We start from the raw sequence: 26,021 nt of genomic DNA on the forward strand, positions 1-26,021 counted from the left end.
CCCACAGTGACACAGGCAGAGGGGAAGTAAGACAAAAACCAGCAGGCTGATCTGCCCTGGTACCCTTTCACTTCCCAGGGTCCTGACTCACAGGTCAGAAGGAGCCTCCTGACCCTCATTAGTAATTCCTGCCAGGTATTTTGCAAATTTAATTCACATTGAATATCCCCCACATACAAAGAAGTTCTTAGCAGTGTTGGAAATACTGAGTCTGTATTTGGACATATGTGGTTGCTCCCAGTCATAAATCTCCTGATGGAATTCTATTTTCAAGATTCTAAAGCTGTTTACAGAGATGTACATCATACAGTTCTTTTGTTTCCATCATCTGTTTCTTTTGTCCATATCCAAAATTATGAGTGACGTAGTCTGAATATTTCCCTTGAAATTTCAGACCTTGACCCCAACTCACGGGGTAACATGTGCACACACCCACCTTGCCACCTTCCTCCACTTACATGTGCACAGGGCTCTGAGGGAGTTTATTCCTCTTAGAGAGAGACACAGATAGAAACAGAGAGAAGTGATGCAACAGCCAGGATAGGATTTCGGACCCTGCTCTGTAACTAAGGTGGCTTTGGTAGTTACCCCATTGCTATCTATACAGTGAATTTAATCATGTACGATTTAAGCACTCTGGTGATTATGTTGCTAATTACCTGGATCAAGGGCATACCTCACATGTTTGTACTGACTTTGCTTCTGACACCTGACAGTCATGTTCAGGGGTTCCAGCTAAACTACACTGAGTGTCAATTCGCCACAACTTGAGGAGTTTCCATAAACACCTCAGGTTTGCTCACTGACAAAAATTAGTCACAGAAAAAAATGAAAGTTCTGTTATTCAGTAGATTATAGTCTTATTATAAAGAATGCATATCACAAGTCAGTTACAGAGACAGAGAGTATAAAGCAGTCTTATCCTCAGTACACTTCACTCTACTGAAAGTTGATATAGGATTGCCTGGCATGGAAGATCATTCAGGAAATGAGAATACAGAGTAGTTATTGGATTTTTCTTCCTTAAACACATCAACATAATTCTATTGAATTATACTCAATCTCCAGCCTCCTCAAGTTCATGAAGATTAAGAGATTATTCTGCATGAACATGAGGAGATTGTTCTGATAGAATTCATTCAAACTCCAAATTACAACTTGCTCTTTCTAGTATAATCATCCTGCTTCCTTAAGCCATCTAGGACAGAGCATGAATCACAAGAAAAATGAACAAAAGAATGAAAAAACACTTCTCTAAAGAAGACACATAAGTCAGGTATGGTGGTAGACACCTACAATTCCAGGGGCAGGAAGATCATGAGTTTAAAGTCAGCCTCAGCAACTGAATGAGGACCTAAGTGAAATGAGACTCTGTCTCACAATAGAAAAACAGAAAAGGTCTGTGGATGTGTCTCAGTGTTTAAGCACCTCTAGGTTCAATACCTGGTTAACAAAAAAAAAAAAAAAAAAAAAGGAAAGCATAAAAAGCCTACAGATAAGTGGAAAAAATGCTCAGCATCATGAACCATCAGGGCAATGCATATTAAAACAGAACTATCACCTCACAACTTTTAGATAGACTACTACAATAAATAAATAATAATTGCTATCAAGGATGTTGGGGGAAAGGTGTACTTATGCTTGGTTGGTAAGAATACAAATTAATACAATCACTTTGGAAAGCACTATGGAGATTTCTTGCAAGAAATGGAACCACCATACTACTCAGCTATTCCACTTGTGCACATTTATCCAAAAGAACAAAAATCAGCATACCATAGTGATATATGCATACACAGTGTTAATAACAATGCAATTCACAATAGCCAAGCTGTGGAATCAGCCTTGGTGCCTGTCAACAGATGAGTGGATAAAGAAAATGTGGTATACATACAAAATGGAGATTTGTATAACTAAAAGAAGAAAGAAATTGTCATTTGCTGGTAAATGGATTGAACTGGAAAACATCATACTAAGTGAAACAAGCCCGATTCAGGAAGCTAAGGATTGAATGTTTTCTCTCATTTGCAGAAACCAGAAATAAATAAGGGAAAAAACAGGGGACTCATGAAAATAGAAGGGAGAATAGTGGAGTAAGGAAGAGGGTTGAGGGAGAGGGAGAAGGGGTAGGAAAGGAAAGGAACTGTGGAATGAAATTAAATCCTTCCATGAGCATGTGTGAATATATTGTAATTAATTCCACTTTTATGTATAAGTATAATGCACCAATTAAAAACAATAAATAAATTGAGGGATGAATATTGTAGAGGGAAGAATAAGGGGAATGGAGAAGGGGAGGGAAAGAGGGAGTACTAGGGATTGGAATGGAGCAAATTACATCTATATGCATTTAGAATATGTCATAATGAATCCCACTATTATGATTAAGTATAATACACTAATAAAAACAAAGGAAAATATGATATAAACACAAACCAATAACTTTAATTAAGTTAGCACCTTCTGGGTGATATCATATAAATAAGATTAATGTCTGGTCAAGATGGAATTTTTAAGTGGTAGAGATACATATTGGTGAGATGCAAAAAAAAAAAAAAGAACCACTTCTACACTGTTGGAAAGCATGTCAATTACAACAACTATTTTGGAAAACAGATAATACTTAAAAAAATGACAATAGAACCGTTATGTGGGACATGAATCCCAGTAACATAAAAAATACATAATATATAAGAATATATGTAAACATATTGGTATATATCATTATATATTAGTGTATGTACATATATGTAGATTTACATATACTATATATAATGATCTATACATATGAAGATATATATAAACACATATACACACATGCATGCACACACACATATGCATATATACACCTTTACTTAGATTTTTTATTTCTGTTTTCCAATATACTGAGTGCTTATCTTAAAGCAAATTTCGAATTCTTCTCTCAATGTTAAACATCCCCCATAGCAATCAGTCTTGAGTATAAATCATATTATTTCTTAGTACCCTATTTGGAATCATGAAGCTTAACAATTGTAAAATATCAGGCTCATTTGAGGTTAAGCACTGTTTGGAGACCAGAAAGTTTGGGTTTCATGCGGGGTGTCGTGTGCATGGATAGACCGCACCCCTTCTCAGAGTATCTGGATAACAGGGAGAGATTTGGGGAAAGTTCTGCTCACTTGTGAGGCACAGAAGACAAGACTCAGGGATGACCTCCACCACAGCCTGGTCTCCTCTCCTCCTGGTCCTCCTCACTTGTACACGTAACTACAAACTGGGCAGGGTAAGGTCCTAGAAAGACCATGGGGCCATGATTTTTCTCCTCATTTATAGACTCAGAATCGACCTCTCTGGGTCTTGCCCATTTCCAGGGTCCTGTGCTCATCCTTTACTATCCAAACACCCTCAGGGTCTGGAGCTCCAGAACAGAGGGTCACCATCTTCTGCACTGGAAGCAGCACTAAAATTGGTGGCTCTGATGTCCCCTGGTCCCAACAGCTCCCAAGAACAGCCCCCAAACTCCTAATCTATGCTGATTACATTTAACACTCATGAATTCCGGACCACTTGTTTGGCTCCAAGCCTGGCAACTCTGACTCCCTGACCATCACTGGGCTCCCACATGAGAGCTGACTGTCAGTCCTATGACAGTATCCTCAGTGCTCCCACAGTGCTCCAGGTCCACAGGGAAGTAAGACAAGAAGCCTTCCTCATCAGTCAGGAGGTAAATACTACTACTCAGGTCAGTTCTGAGACTTTTGCCACCATAGGCCTAGGTACATCCTGGGACACTTGTTAGGATGAGGTGCCTCCTCATGCCATTTTATGATAGTCACTCACAATAATCATGATTAAGGGTTCTGCAAGAAAACAAGTCCTGATCTTCATTCGCTTGGAGCACAGAAAACCTTAGCAATAAAGTTCACTGGCTGAGGTGACTGGTCCAGTCATGGTTATCTCAGAATCACTCTGATGATGAGATTGCTACATCTCCACCATACTTTTCCTGTATCCAGGAGCTTCAGAACTGGGTCCTTCCATTATTAGTCTTCACTGGGAATCTCTGAAATTTTTCTCCCAATCATTTTATATAATTCTTATTGAGGGACAATAGACATACAATAAACCACAAATATTTTAAGTGCCTCACTTCCTATGTTTTGAGATGTTTACACACATTTGAGAACCTCAAATCAAGTCACTGAAACCATCACTGACCCCAAAAGTCTTCTAATTCTCCTTGGGAATTCTCTCTCCATCCAGGCCAATAACATCATCCCACATAAGTAACTTCCACTCTAAGTAACTTCAGATAAGTTTTTATTTCCTACGATTTATAAACAGAATTATACAGTATATGTTACTTCTTGTCTGGATGACTTCTTTCACTCTGAAGAGTCCTTTGGAGACCTTTACCCTGTGTTGAATTGCATGTGATCCTACAAAGGACACATGTTGACCTTTGTGGTGCATGATCATTTCTGCCTGTAGGGCCCTTCTCCTATAATGCATGTGTATTGAAATTCTATTCAATGGCTCCTTCACAATAGATGTAATCTATCTGTAATTTAGCCTGGATCACATTCACTGTACATCTGATATAAAACAACAACATATTTTCCTGGGTTCCTAAAAGTACTGAAATCTCTGAGCGCTGTTTCTTTTGTCTCTGAAGTATGCTCTGCACTGTTTGCATCTTTTTAAAAATTTAAATAACATTGAATAAGTAATAGTATGCTAAGTTTGAGTTCACTAAAAATGCTCCACCTCCTACATCCTCTCTGTGACACTCTTGTTTTCTACATGGACAGGATCCCTCTACCTCCAGCACTCTCCCAGAGTCCATCTGATATGAGCAGCATCCAAGAGAGTAGGGGCAGCCATGTACGTGTACCTCAAGAGTTGAAAGTAGAAAGGAACTCAGTGCAGGGACCGGTGGGGACAGGGGATAGTTCCAATTGTGCCCAGGACTGCAGTTATGCTTTCCCCATGGGAACCATTTGTAGATTGTCTTATCTCTAGATTTCCAAATCAGTTCTGAGGTTCAGTGGGTTGGGTAAATGAAGAGTGGCTTTAATGAATATGTCCCTCCCTGTGTGATGACACTTGAGGTTCCCAGTGGTTGATGATAATGCTCCATGTGACAAACATTCCATCTTCCAAAAGACATACTGGTCACATAAACAGGATGGCAAAAAACACCAAGATTTACAGCTGAGACACTCCCCCTGTTACCACAACCAGCCTGATGTTTACTCCGTTTCCTTGAACTTGAGCTGATGAGGGGATTAGAAATAAGAAATACAAGAAATAAAGACAAAGACTCAACTAATATATTAATATTGTGGCCTTGTGGGTTAATCCGTCCTGGTGGGGTCTGATCTCTAACCAATGGGCCTGAGTGGTTTGTTTTATAGGCAAAAAACATCAAAAGGATTTATTGTGAGAATAATTTCTTCAAGGTCAAAAAATAATTGAAGTCGAGCAAAAATGGGCTAATTGGAGTTTATCTACTTGTATGACAGCTTCTCTGACTCCAGGCAGCTGGCACCTCAAGGGTATCGAGTATACCCATATTTCTTCCACCCCCTGGCAGCAGGCATCTGAATTCAAAGCTATTGAACCCATGGATTCCATGCCAGGTATGAAATCTGCCCCATTAACAGTGGCCGCCTGCAAATGGGCGTGACTTGCAGCACAGTCACACTGAAAGAGTCCCTGGAGCTGTAGTCTCACTGACCAAGGCTATAGAATTCAAAGCAATGTTTGATTTGATGCTCCCAACACCTCTTATCTGTCTACCCAGTGTCATGAAACATAGCAAGACTGAAGCAGCCATGACAGAAAACACATTTTGTAGAGAAATATCAGGCACTCTGAGTGCCACGTCACCCCACACTGGGCAGGAGCCATGTCATTCTCCCCACTTTTTCCAAAGGAAATTCAGGACATTCAGAGTAGTAGGACTGACTCATCCCCTGGATGGAGACCAGAAGTATAATGGACAGATGCCTGGTCAAAATGGAAAGAAGAGGGACTCCCATCAGGGTGTGGCCTGAGTGAGGAGGGAACTGGTTACATGCACTGGGAGTTCCTGGGACAGCCATCAGCTATGAGACAAGGACAGGTGAGTGTTCTTACCTCGTCTCTGATGTGAACTACAGGGAAGAAAGCCAGCCTTAAGTCCTGCCCCAACGAACAACTTGAGAGTGTCTGTGTGAACTCAATGAGGCGGTTCAATGGTATGGATACACAAAGAACCCATACATCCTACAACTAGACTGTGGGCATTGCAGTTGGTTCCAGTGATTTGTGCTTGCAAACATTGCTGTGTTGGACAGACTTCAAAGTGTCAACTTCAAAGTTGACATAGTCCTCTACATCAGCACAGTGAACAGATTATGTACTGTTTCCCAATATCCCGGTCTATTTCACTAGCAGATACAATTCTGTATCTCCTTGAAGTTGGCCTTGGTCTACTACCCTGCATGGGTCCATAATGTAATCAGAGGTGGCCTGTGAGACTCCTGGACAACAGGATAAAGAAGACAGTTCTTGCATTGCAATCACCTCAGTGAGAATTATCCCAACAGGGCCCCTTCATTGTCTTCATGAAGGGAATGAACACAAGCACATTGAGAATGACCACCCATCACATGTAACAGACAAGCCTGAGAGTATGAATTTAGCCTAGTGACTTTAATTCACTGATTTGTGGTTATTTGTTACCCAATATCACATGGATCATCCAACCTGCTACAATGTGAATTTTCTAAAATTATGCAACTTCAACCCCAGTAGATATTGCCAAAATATGTTTGCCAGCAAGTGGACAATTCAGTGTAAGATTCCACTTGTTATTCAGTGGGTGGGTCTGCCGGATTGATTCAGACGTGTACACAGGACACAAGTCAGACAGCTGGAACTTCTGATCCTGCTCTAGAGTATGGGCAGTGTCCCCCTTGATGTGAGAGTTTTCTCACACTGTCACCCACTTAACCCACATGAAACTAGGCACATTGTTCTCAGGTGAACATTGATTATTTCCCAGAATAGATCATATAGTAGGTCACGAATCCTACAAAGGCCAAAGTCCTATCAAGCTTAACAAGAGGAAATGCTTCCTAACTCCTAATCTGAAGCCAGTTGTCCTCTCCCAGTAGAGTGATGGACAATGATAGAGGATGCTATCACATCCTGCAATAATATAGGATTTCATAATGCAATGTTTTTAACCAGGGACGCTCACCCCACATTGGAACTCAGAATGTTTTGAGGGGCTTTCCTCACATAGACTTTGTTAACCATCTATAAGACTGACTTTAAGTTCCAATAAAGTGGCAATAAAAATTTTAGCCCTGCATCTTTGAACATTTTCTTTTTTAATTTTTCTTTAAGTCAGCTTTTTCCCGCTATGACTAAAAGATCTGACCAGAACAATTTTAAAGGAGGAAAAGGTTATTTGAGGGCTCAAGTTTTCAGAGGCCTTAGTCCATAGAATGCTGACTTCATTCCTCAGGGCTCAAGGTTAGGCAGAACATCATGGCAGAAGAGTGTGGCAGAGGGAATCATCTCACATGTTGATCAGGAAGGAGAGAGAGAATTCCGTTTGTCAGATACAAATATAGACCCAAAGCTGCGCCTCAATTCCCACCCACTCCAGCCACACCCTACCACTCAGTAAGTCCCTATCAGGAGATTAAATGTCTGATTAGGTTAAGACTCTTATGACCCAATCATTTCTCCTCTGAACCTTCTGGTACTGTCTCACACATGAGCTTTTGGGGGACACCCTACATCCAAACCATACAATTCTCTAAAGTTCTAAAATAATTCTCACTTAAACCAGATGTACACACAACATGAGGCTCAAAATATATAACTTCATCAGTCATTTTGTCATGGAAACAATTGCTTTTATTCACTCAAGACACTCTGGTAAGGCTAGGACCTTACCACATGAAACTGAATTACACTTAGGGAAGAATTTCAACTAATGCTGAAAAATATATATGAATGGGAATAAGCAAAGGTGAGACAGGCAATGAATGTCAGTCAAATTGGATAATATACTGGCAATGTCATAAAAATAAATGAACAGTTATTTGTTAAATGATCGAGATCATACTCCTTCAGACAATGAAAATATCAGGGAGAGCCATGAATATCCTCAGAGGACTTAAGAGATACCAAGTATTCAACTTATTGAACCATGTTTAGTTGCTTACTAGTCCATGAATGATATTACAGCAGTCACTTTATTCATGGGGCAAATCAACAGAACACAGCCTCCCCTTATCCACATCTGACAGTGTAACTCCTATTAGGACCAAGTACCCACGGAAAGGGTGTATGTCAAGGATTCAAATTGGCATAATGCACCACACAAACAAGAAGACTCTTTCTCCTAGTGAGAAACTACAGTAGTCACGTAAAAAATATCAGAATCACTGTATTTAGGAATCAGACTAGGAATACATGTATGGAAACAGTGACCTGATATGCAGCAGAAACCAGCTAGCTAGGCTCTCCCATCTCTGGGCCAGGGTGAGTGTGTGCATTGTGACCAGCAAGGGAAGATGTGGGACTACTCTGAGTTCCCTACACTGCCAGAAGCTCAGTAAAGTGATCCTTGGCCTGCAGGCTGAGCCCTTTGCTCACCTACTGGAACTCAGCAGCTGTGTCTTCTCTGGGCTGGCAAAGTACCCTGAGCAAGGACCTTGGTCTTGAAGCTGAAGATGTTTCCTCCCAACACACCCTCCAATGACCACTGGCATATCTTCTTTGGTGAAGTAACAAGTTGGGTGAAGACAAAAAGGAAGTACGAATCACTTCCCCAAGTTTAGTTTAATAATCCATTGCCACTTTACACTGATGTACACATAGACCATGCTTCTCATTACAAATAGAGAAAGACCTGCTGAAATACACGGTCCATTGTGGAAGCCCCCCTAGGAAACAACAGGGCACTCTTGGTCAAGTTCTAGAAAAAACAAAATGGGCAGCTGGGGAATTGGCCTCCAGGCCCTGGACCCAATAACACATGGTGACTGATGTATGAAAATTCAGTGGCTGCGATCTGGCTGAGTTTCCCTTGGAGAGGAGCTCATTTGAATGAAGCTCATTTGAATAACACACAGGGTGTTAAGACTTATACTAAAGGCCATGGAGCTGTCTGTGTGGTGAACAGACTTGAAAAGCTCAGCCTCGGGCTGTCTGCACCATGACCTGGGCTCCTCTCCTGCTCACTCTTCTGGCTCACTGCACAGGTCAGCGGAAACATTCTGGGCTGGAGTTGGAGGTGGGGAAGGCAACACTAAACCTTCATGCCACGAATCCTCTCCTGATCACTGGCTCTCTCTGTATTCAGGCTCCACTTCCCAGGCTGTGGTGACTCAGGAAACTTCACTGACCACAACTCCAGGAGGGACAGTCACACTCACCTGTGGCTCCAGTACTGGGGCCGTTACCACCAGTAACTATGCTGGCTGGATCCAACAGAAGTCCTCCCAGGTACCTCAGGGTATAATAGGTAGCACTGGTACTCGGCTCCCAGGAGTCCCTGCCCGATTCACAGGCTCCCTGCTCGGAGACAAGGCTGCCCTCACCATCACAGGGGCCCAGGCTGAGGATGAGGCCACGTATTACTGTATTCTGTGGTTCAGCAACCATGTCCACAGTGGCATATGCAGATGGAGAAGTGAGACAAAAACACCCGGGCTCAGCCTCACTCTTTGCCCCTAATATCTCCCATCTTCTTACAATGAATCTGCATTGAGATAATGTGGGCTCAGTACACCTCTTCTACAATGTTCCAGAAAAGGCCATCAAATTTATTTTTCAGGGTTCCATAATATTTTATTTTAATACATATTTTATCATAAAGATGTATTCTTAAAAGTGTATAAATCTATCATCTATTGCACAATTATGAATAAGAGTGGCAAAGCACACACACACACACACACACACATACTCTCACACACTGATGTGAGCTAAGCAGCATTTTGTTACCAAGAGAACAGTTTGGTATTTTAGTAATACAATACACAGTTATGGTTATGCGTATAAAGATAGAAGAGTATTATGTAAAGTAAAATATAGAATAAACATCATTGAAACAAGGAAACATTATATGTTCTCCTCACCAAATTTTTAGAAAAGTATAAAATGTTCCCAAATGGACAGAAAAGGATCTAAAGGAAAGTGATCTAAAAAGCACAGAAATGATCCAAAGGAACAGAGGTAACTTCAAAAATTTAATACTAAATATAAATTTCTAGGTAAGTGTACCTGTATGTCTACTTCAGCCAATGCAGCTTCTTTCCTCAATCTTAAGCTAATTTACCAAAACTCATCCTCCCTGCTTGAAAGAGAAAAACCTGATTCGATGAGCTGATGCCCTGTTCCCTCCGCCTGTGATGAATATTCCCCATGGAGACTCCATAGGATCCTTCAGCATGTGCTGAGGGCTTTGAAGAACAGGCTGGGAATGGCAGGTTGACTGCGTGACACAAGGCAGGGGTCTGCAGGGCAGGGATGATAGGGGAACAGGCTCATTCCTCTCCACGTCAAGCCCACTTCACATGTGGATTATCTTCACTCTCTCCAAAGATTCCATTAAGAGAAATTCAAAGGTAGGATCTCATGAGAATCAAAGGGAGATCAGTACAGTAGAAGGATGGGACCAGTGAGAGGGAGGAGGAAGGTAAAGGGGAAAGGGAAGGATATTGGTCACATTAGACTATTATGCTGTGTGCAGGTATGAATATGTAACAACAAATCCCTATATTATGTACGACTATAATGCACAAATAAAAATATGGGAGGGGCTGGGGATATAGCCCAGTTGGTAGAGTGCTTGCCTTGCATGCACGTGGCCCTGGGTTCAATTCCCAGCACCACAGAAAAAAGGGAGGTGGAAAATTTTAAATATATGTTTGAAATTACAAAAGACCATGTTAAATATATTATAGAAGAAAATAATAGTGATATATTCTGCCACACCATTTAAAATATTTGAATATATAAAGATTACCCTTATTTCTTATAAACATAGTGGGTAGAAATCCCACAACATTCATGTCTTTCAAAGAATATGCCATCCCTTATGCTCCAGTCCTCCCTTACAGCAGAAGTTGGGTCATCTTTTTCAGAATTATATACCCCAGAGCATCTCCTAGGTACTGCACAAACCCACCTCCTGATTATAATATAACTCACGTTCTCTCAACCTGCTAATTTTATCAGCTTAATCTCATGAACCCTGCTTTACTTGTTGGCTGAGATGATGTTGAAATGAGTCACAGTTCTTTTGGGACTAGATGAATAAAAATCATACCCCAAAGGAAGATCTCACCTGGTCAAGCAGCATCTCCCAAGCTACCTCTCTGCTTCTTCCCCATGGTAATAGGCTCCTGAAACCTTGTGTTCTGCCATATTCAGTTTATAAGTTCATCGTCTACAGGTTACAAGTGAATGGGAAGAGGGGAGATAGAGATAATTGGTTAATAGGTTTAAAGATTACTTGGGAGCTTATATGGAAAGCACTCATGATAAACTTTGTAGATTCTCTCTCAGCATCTACCCCTCGGGATATGATTGTGACAACAAAATTCTGATGCTCATGGAAATTTAGACTCAGCAATATGAAGAGAATTCTCTGGTTACGTCCAGGACTGGTATAGAAAAGAGGAAAGAGAGAAATTCAGCTCTGTGTGGCCTGGGAGGAGTTACGGCATGTAGGGGCTCAGTCTCTGCAATGTGGGATTCCTGAAAACATTTTAGGCAAGCTGGGCTTCCTGATTATGCAGAAACAAACTGAACTACAGACTTGATGGTCTGTTTAGGTCAGAGGACACAGATGGGGCCAAAGGTGGCAAAGTCTTGACATAATGTGAAGACTGCTTATTGTGACAATCAGGAGAAGGACACACAGGAAGTAGAAAGTGAACCAAGATTATAAAGGAAGACAGAGACTATGATTTTAATTTCTGAAGGGAAGTCCAGATGCTATAGAGAGTTCACCATGGTAAAGGTTAAGAGCAAAGTCAGTGGGACCAGCTGGGTTATTGGAAGAGATCTGATTGCGTAAATGTTTTTGTTGGAAGGTGGGACTGATGCATTATGATATATTTACCATTTTAAGAAATATGGTTCACATCTGGCCTTAAGTGATACAGGATAGAAGTGAGCTGCACTGGTGTGGGAAAGGTTCCAGGACAGTGGTGTTGGGTTGAGTCCCCACGGAAGCTCCTCACCATGCTGCAAATGTTGTCAGCAGCCTCCAGGCTTGCTCAGTGACAGGACAAACCTCATCAGATGTGAGGAATCCTATTCTAAGCTCCATTTGAGATGTGCTTTCTCCATAACTGTTCCCTGCATTCCCCCATAACAAGCCACACTTGCAATCACCCAGGCACATTAATCTAAATTTGGTAGACTCAGTAGAGGTAAAACAGCAAAAATGGAAATGAACACTGCCGAAGGCCCCACCACTTTCCAGAACTAAGAAGGGCAGAGGAGGTTCAAGAAACCTAACATTGCTTCAGCTGCCCACCACATCCTGGTGCCACTTCTCCACTTCCCTCAAGGGAAGACCAAACCCAGGGCTCAGCACAAGTGTCTCTCCTCTGACCACACCTTCTGTGTGACACCTCCTTCTTCTCCCATCCCCCCACAACTGCTCCCAGAAATTCCAGGGCACTGCTTAGATTCTCCACCTCAAGGGCTGTCTCAGACATGCTGTCTCAGTCACCTCCTCTGGTGTGCTAGGAGCTGGGATACAGTGAGCCTGACTCTGAGTCTTTTGTGATTTGGCATCACCAGGACACAGACCAGCTACTGAGAGTCCTGAATAAACTCTCCTGCCTCCCCTACCTAGCACTGCCCTTCCCAGTTCCTACCTGAGTTGCTCTGTCCTTACCCAGTAAGGTGTAATATACTCAGTCCTAGAGACTTCACTGTTCAAATTACCTATCTCCATTAGTTTCTCATCCACTTTCCCGGCTCCTGTACACTAAAGAACCCAATATTCATCTGTATCTCATCATCTTATACTAGGCAAAGCTCTTCAGAAAATCTTGGGGACAACAAATGTAAATATGTAGCATCTGTTGTGAAACACAGATAAGCACATGGTTTCTATTAAATATACAAGTAACAAGTATCAAATATATTATTCAATTGATATATTGTGACAAAAGAGTAAGATGGTAAATCTTGGTCAAGTACTCATTTTAAAATATAATACATACCGTCCAAGTGGAAAACAGATTTGAAACAGATTTCTGTGCTGGTAATGAACAGGATTATATCCCTCATCTTATTAAAACCACAAACCTTATTTTCATTTTCAACCCCTTGGTCTGAATGTATGAAAATTTATATAAGAGAAACCACATCAGTCCTAGCCAATGAACAGTCAAGGAAACCATGCAGAGGTACACAGTGCTGTGTGTGAGAGACACTGGTCTCCATGTCACATGATGGTGTTTCTGCTCCTATACACCAGGGCATGGTTAAGATCTATCCATGAGGGTCTTGGGGTGATTATGGCCGAGATGAATCACTGGCCCTGTCTGGTGGCTATGGCAGGGTTCACAGCTGTGACCTAACCAGCTCCTGAGTCCACTCAGCCGTATCCTGGACACACCCCTGGTATCCTCAGTCACAGGGGACAATCAAGGGCCCCGGGTAGCATCAGAAAGTAGAAGGAAGCTCATTTGCATAGATAGGCCCATCCTCTCCCAAAGTATGAATAAGGCAAGGGACAGACTTCAGGGAAGCTCTGCTCAGCTTTGGGGCACAGAAAACTGAACTCAGGGATGACAGGTACCATGGCTTTGCCCCCTCCACTCTTTGCCTTCCCCATTTATTGCACAGATATCTAGATAAGGGATAATGAAAGGGCCTGGAAGAACATGGGTCCCTGCTTTTTCCTCCTACCTATAGACCCAGAGCTATCATCTTGGTGTCTCTTCCACTTCCAGAATCCTGGGCCCAATCTGTGCTGACTTAGCCACCTTCAGTGTCTGGAACCAAGAGACAAAGAGCCACTATCTCCTGCACTGGAGCAGCATGAACCTTGGTGTCTCTGATGTGAACTGGCACCAACAGCTCCCAGGAACAGCCCACAGACTCCTGCCCACTAGGGGTCCCTGATTGCTTCTCTGCCTCCTGGTCTGACATTCAGACTCCTATCTCTATCAGATTATCTCTGGCAGGCCTAGGACAGCAGCTTCAGTGCTTGCACAGTGCCCCAGGCCCACGGGGAAGTGAGAAAAGAGCCCCTTCCCTATCTTCCAGGAGAGCGGAATGTCCAGCAGTAGCTCCTCTTCATCCCTGACCTGCAGCGTCTGAGGCTGCTACCATGATGGACCAGCAGCAACCATAGGCACTACCTGGGAGGGAAGATACTCCTGTCCTTTTTCCTCAAAGTCACTCATAGCAGCTGGTTCCTAGGAAAAAGTGTCCCAAGCAAATGGAAATTCCTTCTCTTTCTCAACTTGAGGAGATTAAGAGGATCCTGCTATCTCTGTTTCCTGAAGTTCTGTTGATGCAACTGTGTTCATCTCAGACATGAACTCTGACAGAATTTCTGGGTCTCCATCATTCATTGTTTTCCTATTTTTCCAGAGTTTCAGAGCTATGTCATCCTTTCTATGGCCCTCACTGTGAATCCTTGTTCATTTCCTTGCAGTCTATTTCTCACATAACTCATCTTAATGAATAACAATAATAAATACAATAAGCCACCTGTATCTGAAGTGTCCCACTTCCCATTTAAAGTTCAAGATATTTATAAGCTATGACAGCATCACTACAATCAGATCAGTGAACCCATCCACCAACCCACAAGCCTCTTCCTGCCCTTGGGAATACTCCCTACATCCCTGCTCAAATTAAAGGAGGAAATAAGTGATTTTTAGAGAAGATATATTCCATTCTGAACTGGATTCATATACAATATGCCATGGTAACTGCAAACAATACATTTCATTCACTTTATACATACTATTTTCTTCACTTTATCAAATATGGAAGCAGTTAAATTGGTTAAAATACCAAAGATCCAAACACAAAAATATTTATATAAGAATAGTTGAATTCTATTAATTCACAATAGATGAAAATTCAGAAGGTATGTATATTCTAAATCGTGATGAAGTTATACAAGTTTTGTAGCATCCACCTGAAGAGCACTAATGTTTTTAATTGAAATATATGTATGTATATGTGTCGCTTACATAGGGCCACATTGGGCACTATGTACGTAAGAAATCATGTAACTGTAGATAGAATATTACAGTCTACAGCCCAGTACATCCGTGTGTGAATAGACTCAGTGACCCGCAGAGCTGCAGAATCAGGCTGGACTGTGGGATCCCCGGACTAAAAGGAGGTGTGTGTTCTTTGACAGCCAGAGGGCGCTGTAGGACTACCTTGTGGTCCCCACAGCGGTCCAGTTAGGACAGCTACTCAAAGGAGCCCTCACCTTGCCAGCGGACCCTCTGTTCACTGATGGGACTCAGCAGCTGTGTTCTGTCTGGCTTGACTGAGTCCCTGGAGCAGCGACCATTGTCTCATCTCATCAGGTGCTTCCTGCCAGGGATCCCCAAGGAGGAAAACAACTTCATTCGCCCTCACGCTGCAGAGTGTGCTGATCTCTAGCACCAGGGCTCCGTGAGGGGCTGGACAGCCATGATGGAAACACAGTTGCGTGAAGGGCAGTCTTCTAGCAGAGGGTTAAAAATTAAAGGAGGTCTAGAGCAGCCCGCCTCAATGTGAGAATCAGGGTCTTGTTCACTATGAGTTGGACTCTTCCTGCTGCTTCTGTTTTACTGCTAAGGCTAAGAACAGTCTTCAGCGGGTCTCAATTCTTAGTTCACAGGAATCACTCAGTCTCAGAAACCATGAGACATTTTTTCTCTTGCCCCTACCTCACTCCTACTCCTATCTGTGCTTGCAGGTTCCCTCTCCCAGGTTGTACTGAGTCAATTGCCCTGTCTCTGCATTTCCTGGTTTACCTGCCAGACTCACCTACTCCCGAACAGTGACTTTAATTTCAGCAGGTCCCACATACAGTGGTACCAGTAGATTACAGGGAAACTTGCCTGCTGTCTTCTATGCTACTCAGACTTAAGGTAAGTATCAGAGTTCTGGGGTCCTCAAGCACTTACCTGGACTAAAGATGCCTTCAGAAATACAGGTGTTCTGCCCATTTCTGAGCTGCAGCCTGAGGATAAGCTGGTAATTACATAGCACATGGAATGACAGTTCTAAGATTTACTCAGTGCTATTAATCCACATGGAAAGGAGAGCTAACCCACCTCTGTGTTATACATGGTGCTAAAAAGTCACAAACCAGAATATCGAATTCATGACATACGTTCACAGGACATTCCTAGTGGCTTTCTGATATACATAATAATGAAATCATAGTATAAATCATGTATGATTATAAATTACCCAAATGTGCTATGAAGAACCATATATGTGTAATGTAAAGGCACAACAAACCCCAACTTCATATGCTGGTGACTTTGGGGTGATGTCTTAATACATTTTTAATGAGTATGCAAAAATGTTTAAAAGTTCCCCTGGGAGGAGCAGTATGGTTAGCAGAACAATGGACCCCAGAGACATGCACGCCTCGATCCCTGTTAGGTTGTATGATGAAGTGATAATAAATTTCATGTGAAATTAATGTTACTTGTCAGCTCGCATTAAGCTCAGGACATAATCCTGGAATTTACCTGGAGACAGTGGGATCATGAGGATTCTTAAAAGTGGATGAGAAAGTGAGAAGAAGTGACCAGAGTGGTGTGATGTGAGAAGGTCTCCATTCAGCATTTCTGACTTTGAGGATGGAATTAGTAACCACCAGCCAAGGAATGAGGGTGATCCCTAGAATATGGACAAAGCAAAAAGATGGTTTCTCCCCTGGAACCTCCAGAACGGAGCACAACCCTGTCAACACCCAGAGGTTAACCCAGTGAAATCCATGTCACTCTTCTGACATCTGCAAATGTAAGCTAAGTAATTTGTGTTGGTTCCTGCCTCCTAATTTATAGTCATTTATAAATATAGATATGTGTCACAATTTTCCTTAATCCAATAGCCCAGTGTTTCTGGTAAATATCATTCATTTGATCAGTCGCCTAAACTCTGGAATTTGAGCAAACTTCTTACCCAGTTCAATCAACTTCCACTCTGGAAAAATGTTGAAGTTTGAACATTAGAGAAGCACACAGACAAGTGTAGAAGAAAGGGTTTATTTAAAAATAGTAATACAGTCTTCTCCAGGGAGGGAGAAGGGGCCCACAGAAGGTGTTCTGGTATCCTAAGAAGTGAGAGTGTCTTGCATCTTTTATATATTTTAGATTTTCTTTGTTCTCCTGGTCTCTTCCCCCTTATCTCTCCTTTTTGCTTTCCTGACTGGGTCCAGGAGATACCCAGGAGATTCCAGTGGAATACACAATGGGTGAGAAGCATAAGGCAAGGGGGAAGTGTTAAATGGATTGATGTAGGCAGGAAGCAGACCAGGAGGCATTAATTAACAACTGTATGTTTGCAATATTTTGGGAGGGGTAGTAAAATCAGTAATTTTTGTAATTAAAGGGCCCTAGAGACATTAACATTCCAATCTCCCAGGGGAGGTCTTCAACTTCCATGTTCTTGACCCAACCAGATTCCCTAGTACACTGATTACCTCTCTTTAATTCTTGCTTTACTAGGACCTGCTTCCTCCCAGTTCTGCCCATCAGGCAAATGAAAGCATCACCACACTCCAGGCTTTATGTTCATCCTTCCAGGCCCAGAAGAAGGGCAGACAGTGAGAGGCAGTGGGTGGAGGCACATTTGCATGAGCTGCTCCTCCCTGAGGCCAGTGGGAAGGGATAAGAAAGGCTGGGGGCAGCCCACACCAGCTCTGGAGCTCAGGAAACTTGTCCAACATGGTCGGGACTCTTTTCTTCCTTTTCATGCTCGCTTACTGCCCAGGTAGGATCTGACCTCTGTGCCCCAAGGCGGAACCCTATCCTGAGTCTGTCCTCACTGTCTCAGATCCCCAAATACCTGCACCCTGTCTCTGCCTTCCACTGTGATGTGTCTGTGTTTACAGGTTCCCTCTCCCAACCTGTGCTGACTCAGACACCCTCTGCATCTGCCTCCCTGGGACGAACAGTCAAACTCACCTGCACCCTCAGCAGTGGCTACAGTAATTATGTAGTGGGATGGTACCAGCAAAGCCCAGGGAAGAGTCCCCGGTTTGTGATGCTAGTGGGCAGTAGTGGCATGGTGGGTTCCAAGGGGGAAGGGATTCCTGATCGCTTCTCAGGCTCACGCTCTGGCCTGGATCGGTACCTGACCATCCAGAACATCCAGGAACAGGATGAGAGTGTCTACTACTGTGGGGCAGGCCATGGCAGTGAGTAACCCACAGTAACACAGGCAGAAGGGAAGTAAGACAAAAACCAGCAGGCTGATCTGCCCTGGTACCCTTTCACTTCCCAGTGTCCTGACTCACAGGTCAGAAGGAGCCTCCTGACCCTCATTAATAATTCCTTCCAGGTATTTTGCAAATTTAATTCATATTGAATATCCCCCACATACAAAGATGTTCTTAGCAGTGTTTGAAATACAGAGTCTGTATTTGGACATGTGTGGTTGTTTCCATTCATGAGTCTCCTGGTGGAATTTTAGAGATTGTAAAGCTGTTTACAGATGTGTTCAACATACAGTTTTTTTTGTCACCATCTTCTGTTTCTTTTGTCCATATTAAACAATTATGAGTATTCTCCACAGTGACGGGAACTGAATATTCCCTTGAAATTTCAGACCTTGACCCCAACTCACCGGGTAACGTGTGCACACATTGTCCACCTGGGCTTTACCCACCTTGCCACCTTCCTCCACTTACATGTACACAGGGCTCTCAGGTGTTTGTTGCTAACTGTTAGAGAGAGACAGTACCATAAAGAGAGAGAACTAATGCAACACCCAGCATGGGGATTCTGAGCCCACTCTGTAACTGAGGCAGCTTTGGCAGTTGCCCCTTTGTTGTTCATACAGTGACTTTATTCATGAGCAGATAAAATCACTCTACAACTTGTTATACTTCTAGTTCCCTGGATCAAGGTCAGACAGATCTCGCAGGTTAGTACTGACTTTGCTTGAATCACCAATCATGTTCAGAATTTCCAGATAAAATACACTGAGTGTCGTTTCACCACAACTTAAAGAGTCCAATGAACATCTCAGGTGTGCTAACTGATAAAAATTAGTCACAGAACAAAATGAAAGCTCTGTTCTGTCGAAGATTACCGCCTTATTCTAAAGCCTACAAATATCAAGTCAGTTAAGAGACAGGCTACTTCAAAGAGTTCACAGACTTGAAGTATCCTTATACTCAGAATGAATCACTCTGCTGCTAGTTTTACATAGGATTACCCAGCATAGAAGTTCACTCAAGAAATGAGAATCCAGAGTAGTTATTGAATCTTTTTCCCTTAATCAACATAATTCAATTAATTCAACTCAATCTCCAGCCCCTCAAGTCCATTAAGATAAGGAGATTATTCTAATAGAATGTTCACAAAGCTCCACATTTCTAGGCATCCACTGGGTCTCTCTCATATGCTCATTCTCCTTTATTACACTCTCTGCAGACAGACCATGAATCAACTCCTGAGCATAGACTCAGATGTGGGCCCTTTGGAAATTCCTGGGACAAAGAGTTTACCCAACAGGAGCCAGGACAAAGTCCAGACTTCTCATTCCATAATGTTAACTTTATATGCACACACAATAATTCTGATTAAAGTACATTTGACTCCTTATGACAGGACATGAGTCTTGCTGTGAATGGCTATCAAGGTCCCAGGTCTGGGAAGTTCCACCAGGCCGGAATGAAGATGGGAAGGATGACTAGGAGTGGCCCCACAGAGTTGGTTTTAGGGTGGAATTCTCTAACACCTGGCCTCCTCTATCACTGTTCAGAGAAGGCCAGGAGTTGAGCAAATATGCATGTGTTAATATGTGCTCAGACATAGAGTCATGTTCAATTTCATTTCCTCATTATCTCTTATTCCTACACAAAGAATTCAGGCCTTATATAAATCCATAAGACAATAACACTTGATTTGGATATGACAGAAATATAGAGTTTTGAGTTGGAAAGTCAATATCAGATCATGATATTGAGTGTGATGAGATTGAGTGTGATGTTTAAACCACTTACCTGAGGAAGAACTAAATTCTCCTTAACAAAATTTTCAAGTTAGATTATCTTAACAAGTAGTTCTTCAGGATGTCAGGTGAGACACTTTTTGAAGTTGTTCATGATTAAAGTCAATGTTCTATTCAAATTTCATGTGCATTTGAATGCATGTTAATTTTTGATTCTGGATAAATGATTACAATCAAAGTGATATTCATCTCTTTCAATGTTAGAATATTAAATAGTTAAAGAAAATGATGGTAAAATATGCAAGAGTCACATCAAGTGTAAATTTTTACATCAAATGAAAATGTAGGTAGAATTGTATTCTTATTATTTGCTGTGAATTTCTATGTTTAAATTTTAATTATGGAAATATTGGCAAAATTGGTTAAAATTTTAGGTTTAGAATTTTCCTCATACAGTATTACTGTGAAAGGAAATGCCCACCCAACTCATGGTGCTAAGGATTTTCTAGTAGGTGATTTGGAACCTGGTCATAAGTGAAGATAATGAGGTAGGGTCAGAAGGACCAGAAGGACTCAGACAAAGTGACCCTGTGGTCCAGGAAAAGGAATCCTGTTTGGGAAAATCGAATCTAATCTACCTGTGGCTTTGTAAAGGATATAGGAGTAGGAGTTGAGACAGGATGGCTGGGAAGAAGCTCAAAGAGGTTTTGAATGGGAAATGTTTATTTTATCTTGATGTAGAAAAGTATCTACAGGAGTTTATTTAGGTAGAAAAATGCTGTTACCATAACATTTATGTGAATTAGCCCACTGAATACCATGTATGTAATATAAAGAAAAGATAAAGAAGAAAGGAGGTAGAGAAAAGCTACCCAGGGACTCTGCTTGACTCAGGTGAGCCATGCACCTGGAGCAGAACAGGGAATTACACAGTGATGGGCGGTTATGGAGAGTGTGTGGACATGTTCAGAGCTGGTGTCCTGTGGCAGGGAAAGTGCCCTCACCAGTCAGAAGTGGACTCCAGATGCTCTGGGTGAGCATGTTCAGGAAGATGTCAGCCACATGAGGACACAATTCAACGTGACCTCTGCTCACTATGTGTTTCTCCTATGGAACTAAGTTTGTTCAAAAAAGAAATTTTGTTTTATTTTGCCATTCTGTATATACAGAGCCCAGACACAGCCTGACAAAAAAATTAAAAACTGTGTGTGTATCCAGATTGACCCTGTGAATTCATCAGAAAAGGAAACCCAGAGAGAAACATAGAACTCAAGCAAAGATCATGACTGATGCTGATTTCTAGACATTTAAAGTTGAGGTTCTAAACTTTTCAAGAGGTAGTGTCAAATGAGAAATTTGACCTTAGGTCTAGGGAAGAAGTGAGGAACATGGCCTTGAGTGTGGGGAAGGTGACCAGTAGGATGAACTGGATTCCATGGGTTTACATGAGGACAGTGCAAAAGCACATGATGGAGCTCCATGTTCTGAGTAAAGAAACCACAGGAGGGGGTGGATGGTGGTAAAAATGCTGAGCACAGAAGATAAAGTCCATGAGTGAATAATGCACTGTTGAGCAGGGTGAGTTTATGAATATCTAGCAACATTTATATTAACTATGAACCAGTGAAGTATTCATTAACAAAATGTCAAATCCAGATGTCAAAATTCATCATGTGACTCCCCAGAAGTGCAACAGTCAAGACCTCAATCCACAATCCCACAGATGACTCTGGTGGGAGAACTCGTGCATGTAGAATGAAGGGATTTTGAGCTGGTTGTCAACAGAATAAGTACTTTTGCACTGAATGAAGTGCATAAAGGAAGGAAATAATTGATTAGCAGAAAATGTATGTGCTGAACTGGAATTCATTCTGTACAATGTGGCCTGGGAAGACCCAGCAACTATAACCCTTCCATTCCCTTGTGCTTCTTTCAGTTTATTAAATACTGAAACTATTATATTTGCAAAAATATAGATCAAAGAATACATCAGTTTATATTATACTAATTGGAATCCAACTATTGATTCAGAGTAGGTGAAACACCATGTATGTGTGCTTATTCTAATTATTTCTCAACAAAAGGATATCATTTTGACAGTATCTTCAATGAGTTGCTACCATTTTGTATTGTCCTCCTAAAGACAGACACTTCTTGAAGTGGCAAAATACAGTATTTACACTTAACGAATTGGTAGCAAATTATCTAGAACTCAAACTATACTTGTGTGTACAGGGGCAGTTACCTGGTGAATTGCAGAAACCATCTGGGCTCTCAAGTTTCTGGGTCAAGGGAATCTGTGTACCCTTTGTGTAAACTCTTGTCCCACAAATGAGGGATGCAGGAGATGGGAAGCAAACCTTGGATCAACAAGTTTTCCTTTATTCTGCAGTGAAGCCCATCTATCAGGATGGGAGCACCCATTTTCTTTTATGGAGCTGACCCCCAAGTTACTGAAGGGGTCTGGGTTTATAGTCTCATTGGAGACTGCAGACATGCAGTTTGGACGGTCAGGGACTAGTTGTACAGGTTAGAACTCTAACTTAGGAAGGTAGTTGTAAAAAGGTTAAAACTTTTTAGTAGTAAAAAGGTTAAAACTCATTATGTGGACAGAGAGGAGTCCAGATCCTGAAGGATGAGGACTCAAATACTGCCCATTGCTTTTGTTTCTCTGGGATCCATTGTTTCCCGGAGTTTCAATATTTGCTGTGCCTCCATTTAGGACTAATTTGTGAAAGGGGAAGGTCAAAGTTTAGGGCCTAGCATTCAGTATTTGCTTCTTTCTCTTAGGGTCTGTCATTATTGGGAAAGGATGTACTGGAAGAGGTTTAATGTTTGGCTAATTTCCTCTCCCTCCTCCCAAGTCACACTGTCCCTCCATTTATCTTGGAGAGCTGTCTTGTAGGAATATTACTTTCCATAACCCTTCACTTTGACCTTTTGTGGAACTGCCGGGTTGTCCCTGCACAGCTGCTCAGAAAGGACGCTTCACTCAAAGGAGCCCTGGTCTGAGTGCTGGGCACTGAGCACACAGATGGAAATTCTAGAAGAGACCCCGAGTAAAGGCCTCGGCATCATCTCACAGGTAATTCCTCCCAGGTAACCCCAAGGGACATCCTCCTGAATCTGCAGTGTGAGCTGAGCTCCAGCACCATGGTTCAGGGAGGGGCTGGAGCCATCATGATAGAAACACATTTGCATGAACAGGCCCTCCTCTCAAGAGGATGGGAAAGAAAAGGAGACCCGGGGCTCCCCAGCTCCACTGTGAGGTTCTGGGGGCTCTGTCCACCATGACCTGGTCTCCTCTAGCTCCTGCTTCCTCCTATTTCGCTGCTCAGGTACAGACATGCCTCATTGTGTTCAGTCAGTTTCTCTGTTAGAGTTTCATTTCTCTGGTTCAGACTCCCAACAGCTCAGATGTGGTCTCTGCGCCCCACAGTCTTATTCCTGTGCTTCCTGAACCAATGTTTATCTTTGCTGCAGGTTCTCTTTTCCAGCCTGTGCTGACTCAGCTGCTCTCCCTCTCTCTGCAACTCCTGGAGCATCGGCCAGACTCACCTGCACCTTCAGCAGTTGTTTCAGTGCTGATGACTTTGGATAAACTGTACCAGCAGAAACCTGAGACCCTCCCCAGTATCTTTTCACCTACTACTCGATGCAGTTAAGAATGAGAGATCTGGGGTCCCTACCCACCTCTCTGGATCCAAAGATGCCTCAGCCACTGCAGGGATTTTGCTCATGTCCGGACTGCAGTCAGAGGGTGATTATTACTGTGCTACAGCTCATGGCAGTGGAAGCACCTATTGTTTCCCACAGTGTTTCAGATAGTGAGGAAATGATACAAACACCCATGGGTCCCCAGATCTTTGGCCATCCCTCTTCAGTGAGAAGCTTCTGTGAGGTGCCTGTAGTGTAGACGCCTCTGCAGCAGGATATGTCCAGGAAATTCTAAAAGAGACCCCGAGTAAAGGCCTCAGCATCGTCTCGCAGTTAATTCCTCCCAGGATGGGAAAGAAATGGAGACCTGGGGCTCCCAGCTCCACTGTGTTTCTGTCATGGAGACAGAAACACATAGGTTATACCTGTAAACTGACACACAACAGGATGTTTCAGGAAGGCCCAAATGAATGAGAAATAGAGCCTAAAGGCATATCCCCTTAGTCCTTGTAGTGAAGAAACAAAAATAGGTACCACAGTCAGCAACTGGAAATGCAGTTGGGTACAGACATGTCATCCACAAAGCAGGTTTCACCATCACACTCCATGAAGTAAGACCTTGTCTTACTGGTGTCGTATCCCAGCCTAATGCAGTGACCCTGACCCTGGTCATACATTCTCCACTGCACCAGTTTCACATGTCCACTGGACACGCCGCATGGACTCTGATGCCCTCCCTCGCGCCCTCCCCTCTGGCTCCCTTCTGCTCTTTCCTCTATCAGACCTCTTTCTGGCAGCGTCAGGTCTTCACCAATCTCCCCATTAGTTTGGAGACACATAAAATGTTTCTGGTGCAGTTTCACTCTCCAAGGTCCATCTCTAGGGAGAAGGGTCACCAGAACTCAGACCACCCACGGAAACCTTCACAATCTTATTCCTATGCTTGTCACATCTTTGAATTTCTGTTCCCTCAACCCTCCTCAATCTCTTTAATTTGACAATATAATTAAATTATTTTCTATAAGTGATATTTCCATTTGCTATTACCTACATGTGGAGGCTGTTGACTTTTTTTCTTTTCTTTTTAACCTCTTTTTCTTACTTTTCTTGTTTTTTTCTTTCTCTATGTACACTAAGGCCCTACATAAGGTAAGTCTTGCACTAATCAACAGGAAGGTGGGAAGCATCTCTCATTAGGCCTTTATTTCCCTTCAGTTCCAGAATTAAGACTCCTAAGACAAAACACCCACTACCACAGTCATTTTTCTGTGGTCTCTGAGGTCCATTCTTTAGTGATCTTGCAAAATAAAAGTAAAGGATCTCTCCTAATCTCCAAGAGAATTCTGGGTACTCTCGGGCCACAGTAGGTCATGGTTGTAGAATTGTGGGGTGGGACTATTGTTAGGAAGTGTGCAGAATTACAAGCTGCCATGCATATTGAACCAAATTGAAAGGAGGAAAAAGGGATTCTTTTAATGAGCATGCCAGGCAAGCAGTGGGAGCAGACTAATGCCTCAAAGAACTCCCAGCATTTGAATTTTAGAAGTATAGAGTTTATAAAGGCAAAAATCACAAAAGAACATTGAGGCACATGTAGGTCAGAAAGACCCTGTTGAGACAGATATTTTGCTTACATGAGAGAATTATTTTGATTCACATTTCGGAGACATTTGTTTATACATCAGGGCCATAGTCAGGGATGCAGGAAGGTCCTACTGTACTGTCAATATAGATACGCTGTCAGGAAGCGGTATCTATACAATGCATACAATGGCATCCACGTTGGAGAAAATGGCATTACTTTGGTTCTTTTCCATTTCAATTTAAGGGATGTGTGTTGAACCCCTGCCCTAAGGTTCTAAGCCTTGAGGACCCTGTATCTTGTGCCTGTATCCTACACCTGCACTTAGGATGAGGGCAGGCATCCCTCACTCCACAGGGTGTGTCTTTAAGTGGATTTTATAGCCTATGGCTATCAGGGTCCAAAACTCTCATCTCTTCTTACAATAACCCTGCTCCAATGGAAGCAGGCTTCAAAACATTGTGTTTTCTTTAGCTCCAGTCTCCAGAACCCTGGAGGTTGTTACAAAGGTTCATCACTGGGAATGATTTGCAAGAGAGTCAGTTCTCAGAGTGTGCAGTTTCATGGGAAGGACTTATTGAGGGAACATAGCCATTTTCATTCATTCTCT

General features: G+C 42.4%; 2 gene segments (V, D, J or C); both read left to right on the forward strand.

The window, feature by feature from the left end:
- The first annotated feature begins 9,169 nt into the window (after nt 1–9,169).
- On the forward strand, nt 9,170–9,726 carry LOC124991457 (Ig lambda-2 chain V region-like). The segment is given in 2 exon segments: nt 9,170–9,251; nt 9,353–9,726. Coding segments are annotated over 2 exon segments (420 nt in total).
- An 8,182-nt stretch (nt 9,727–17,908) lies between these two features.
- On the forward strand, nt 17,909–18,420 carry LOC124991458 (immunoglobulin lambda variable 9-49-like). The segment is given in 2 exon segments: nt 17,909–17,985; nt 18,107–18,420. Coding segments are annotated over 2 exon segments (360 nt in total).
- The last annotated feature ends 7,601 nt before the right edge of the window (nt 18,421–26,021 follow it).

This window comes from Sciurus carolinensis, chromosome 8, assembly GCF_902686445.1.
Source record: "Sciurus carolinensis chromosome 8, mSciCar1.2, whole genome shotgun sequence".
NCBI classification, from domain to species: Eukaryota; Metazoa; Chordata; class Mammalia; order Rodentia; family Sciuridae; genus Sciurus; species Sciurus carolinensis.